This window comes from Pediculus humanus, genomic scaffold, assembly GCF_000006295.1.
Source record: "Pediculus humanus corporis 1103172108290 genomic scaffold, whole genome shotgun sequence".
Lineage (NCBI taxonomy): Eukaryota > Metazoa > Arthropoda > Insecta > Psocodea > Pediculidae > Pediculus > Pediculus humanus.
This window is the reverse complement of record NW_002987859.1, coordinates 1,834,567-1,838,847: the sequence shown is the minus strand read 5'-3', so window position 1 is coordinate 1,838,847 and position 4,281 is coordinate 1,834,567. Positions and strand designations below refer to the sequence as shown.

General features: G+C 25.6%; 1 protein-coding gene across 1 annotated transcript; it reads left to right on the top strand.

Moving 5' to 3' along the window:
* Positions 1 to 49: 49 nt before the first annotated feature.
* On the top strand, positions 50 to 2,659 carry Phum_PHUM542320 (Kanadaptin, putative; the record flags this gene model as incomplete). The annotated part of the gene is made up of 9 exons (XM_002431662.1): positions 50 to 69; positions 155 to 338; positions 411 to 639; positions 724 to 901; positions 1,001 to 1,143; positions 1,230 to 1,393; positions 1,476 to 1,655; positions 1,783 to 1,959; positions 2,591 to 2,659. The coding sequence occupies 9 exons, from the start codon at positions 50 to 52 to the stop codon at positions 2,657 to 2,659; spliced, it is 1,344 nt and encodes a 447-aa protein (XP_002431707.1).
* Between the last annotated feature and the right edge of the window lie 1,622 nt (positions 2,660 to 4,281).

Here is a 4,281-nt window from a genome sequence, read left to right as displayed (position 1 = left end):
CAGAAAAACTAGTTGAAAATTCTACTCCAGTACCTTATAAAGAACCGAAATGGTCTGGATTACCACAAAGTCAATATTCTTTTGAAGTATTAAAATCTGGTACAATACTTGAAAAAATTGAATTAAGTAACAAATCATATTATGTTTTTGGAAGATTAGGAAATTGTGATATTGTTATGGCACATCCAACAGTATCTAGGTTTCATGCAGTGATGCAATATAGAACTGAAGGTGATAGTGATAATAATCCTGGGTTTTATATATATGACTTGAATAGTACTCATGGAACATTTCTCAATAAAAATAGAATCAAATCGAATATATATGTTAGAGTTCAGGTATGTTTATTTTCCAGACTTTGTAAAGCTTTAAAAAATTTATATTCTGCATTAAAATAACTTTTATTTTAGGTAGGTCACATAATTAAATTAGGAATGAGTAGTAGAAGTTTTATTTTACAAGGTCCACAAGATGATGAAGAACCAGAGTCTGAATTATCTGTAACAGAGCTCAAAGATTTAAGATTGAAAGAACAACTTGCTGCTGAGGCAGCAGAAAAAGAAAGAATATTATTAAAGGAATTGGAAGAAGAAAAAAGGAAGAAAAAGGAAGAGGAAGATGGAATCGATTGGGGAATGGGTAGAGTAATAATGTTTTAATAAAACCTACCAAAATGTAATTGAAAATATTATTATTAATAACCATAATTTAATTTTTTTTTAGGCGAAGATGCAGATGAAGAAACTGATTTGTCTGAAAATCCATTTGCCGCTCCTCAAAATGAAGAATTGTATATAAATGATCCGAAAAAGACATTGAGAGGTTGGTTCGAAAGAGAAGGTTACAATTTAGAGTACAATTGTCAGGAAAAAAGTTTCGGACAATTTATTTGTAAAATTGAGTAAGTAAATATATTTTCTATTATTATTATTATCATTATTGTTCAAATATTAAAAAAGAAGATAAGAAATTATTTTTTAAAGTAATTTATTAATTTTAGATTACCCATCGACAATGCAAAAGGTTTACCTGTAATTGCTGAAGCAATCGTTAGAGGAAAAAAAAAAGAAGCAGTTGTACAATGTGCTTTAGAAGCTTGTAGAATATTAGATCAATATGGATTATTAAGACAATCTAATCATGGTTTGTTTATGATTATGAAAGTAAATTTTAAAAAAAAGTTTTATTTGTTTAATAATGTCAATTTTTTTTTTTTCTTCTTCTTAAAGAAAGTAAAAAGAGAAAAGCGAAAAATTGGGAAGACAACGATTATTACGACTCGGATGACGACACATTTTTGGATCGAACGGGAACTGTTGAAAAGAAAAGAAAGCAAAGAATGGAACAAGCTGGAATAAAATCAAATAATGACGTTTACACATATCAAAGTCTCGTCAGTACATTTTAAATCCCTTCTCGTGACCATAAAAATTTTTTTAAAATGAAATATATAATAATTAAAAATTTTTTAACAGGTCGAACGCCATAATAAAATATTACAAAGCATAAAAGAAATAGAAAATCAAATTTCTCAAGCGAACAAATCATCGGATGTTAAAGAAAAGAAAGATGAAGACGTAGACGAATTGGATGCTTTCATGTCTAATTTAACGAACGATGTTAAAAAGAATAATTTGGATATTCGTAAGCTTAAGGTGGTTATTATTGAAAAGTCGTCACGTTGATCGTTTTTCTTTTGACACGTGAAAAAAAAAAAAAAAACAAACAAAATTCATTCGCTGTCAGATTTTTAATAAATTATTATTATTTTTATTGTTACAGGCGGAACTAACATCTCTCAAACAGGAAGAATTAAGCGTGAGAAATTTGGCAAACGTTGCAAAACCAGCAGAATTACCGAAGTTAAAGCCGAGTCTACCGGAAACTTTAAACGAAAGTAAAAAATCAGTAAAAATGCCCATAATTGGAAAGAGAAAAATGATAAAAAAACCTCTCGTTGTAAGTAATAAACTTTTCCCCTTTTTTTTTTTTTTTCTTTTTCTTTCTTTTTGTTTTTTACTTTTTTTTTTTTTTTTCGCCTTACGTTCATTTCATCGAAATTATTAAAATTCTCATGTCGTTTCCAGACTTTTAAATTCTCTTCTTTCAATTCATTTCTCTTCCTTAATGTCTTCTCCCTCTGTCTCTCTCTCTCTCTCTCTCTCTCTCTCTCTCTCTCACTCTCACTCGCGCGGATTTTATTTCTTTCTTTCTTTCTTTCATTTTTTTTTTTTTTAAGGCAATACTTTAAGAGAAAAAAATTTAATAATATAAAATAAAAAAAAAAAAAAATGGTTTTATTAATTTTTTAAAAGTCAAATTTAAAATTCAAATTTTATACGATGAGTCCGAATAAAGAGAAAGAAGATAAGAAGGAAAGAATGAAAGGAAGAAAAAAAATTTGTCGCGAAACGAAAAAGAGAGAGAGAGAAAGAGAGAAGGAATGAACGAAAAAAAAATTTTTTTTTTTTTTTTCTTATTCACACGATTTTACACGAGGAGTAAAAATGAAGGGGGAAGGAAGGGAGGAAGGGGGAGGATAAAAAGAAAAAATCGTTTTTTTTTTATATATATTATTGTTTCCTTGCAGATGTTTCAAAAAGCCAAAGAAAAAAATTTTGATGAAAATGAAAGGATGGAAGAAGTCGATTCGGATTGAGAAGATGGAAACGTAGGAAGTCGACGAAAAAAAAAAGGAAAAAAAGGAAACGACAGAAAAAAGAAGACGTAGAAAATATAATCGTTTTCCCTTCGGCAATTTTTTCTTTTTTTTTTTTTTCGTTTTCGGAAAAAAAAGGTAAAATAAAAGTTTTTTTTATTTTTTTTATTTTCATTTTTCTTCTTCTTCTTCTTCTTTTTCCCCGTATAATTAAATTTTATTCAATTAATTTATTAAAAACAAAAAAAAAAAAAAATATTTTAAACTATAATTTTATTTTCATTCTGCGTTTTTTTTTATTTTCTAAATGTTGATTTTACTCATTAAATAAAAAAAAGAAAAAAAAAGAAGAAGAAAAGAAATAAATTTTTTATTTTATTTTATATTTTTTTCATTCGCGACGTTTTTTACGTATTATTAAATTAAAATTTAATAAAAAAAACTAAATAAAAATAATAATAATAATAATAATAATAATAATAATGAGAGAATTTTTTGTTTTCTTTTTGCATTTTTCGTTTTGAGTATTTCTGGTTAATATTATAAAGGTTGTAAAAAATTTTCCAAAAGAAAAGCTCGAATCATATTTAGAAATGTTACGAAAAGAGTGAAAAAAGAAAAATCAATAAAATTTTAATTGATAAATAAATAAATAAAAGAAAAAAAAATAAAAGTAAAAAAAATTTAGGTACGAGTTTTGTCATTATATATATTTGTGCGTATATTTCGCATGAAAAAATTTATTCAAAGGAATTCAAAGAAAAAAGGAAATGAAAAACAACACAAATATATATTTATATACGTGTAATTAGTTGTTTTTTTTTCTTTTTTATATCTTTATCGACTGGAAAATGATTCATTAAAAATAAATAAATAAATTTTATTTTTTTCCGCTTCGTATGTGTAAATAAAAAAATTTTTTTAAAAATAAAATTAGGATTGCTGGAGGAAAAATAATTTAATAAATATAATAACGAATTTTTCTGGAGAAAAAAAAATCAAGGCGGAAAAATTATTAAAAAATTAAATGAAAATGAAAATTTTTAAATGGCAATTAAGAAAAATAATTTTTTTTTTTCGATTAAAACGCAAAAATTTTTAAATAAATATCAACATTTATATTATTTTTCTTTCTCTGTCTCTCTCTCTTTCTTTTTCTCTTTCTATTTTTCTCTGTTTTTATTGCTTTCTCTCTCTCTCTATCTATCTTTATTTTTTTTCCTCTCTTTCCGTCTGCCCTCTTTTCTTTTTCTCTGCTTTTCTCTTTATTTCTTTCTCTCTCACTCTTTCGCTTTCTTTTTATCGTTGTCTCTCTCTCTCTCTTTTTTTCTTTCTGCCTTTGTTCTCTCTTTTATTTTTTTCTTCTTTCTGTTTATATTTCTCTCTTTCTCTCTCCCTTTCTTTCTCTTTCCTTCTGTTTTTTATTCCTTTCTCTCTCTCTTTCTCTTTTTCTTTCTGCCTTTGTTCTCTCTTTTATTTTTTCTTATTTCTGTTTATATTTCTCTCTTTTTCTTTCTCTTCGCATTTTTGAAATAAAATAACGTTAAAAAAAAGTAAAACATAAACGCCATGAAAACAAAAAACAAAAAAAAAAGGAAAAACTTTCCTTTTATTTTCATCAT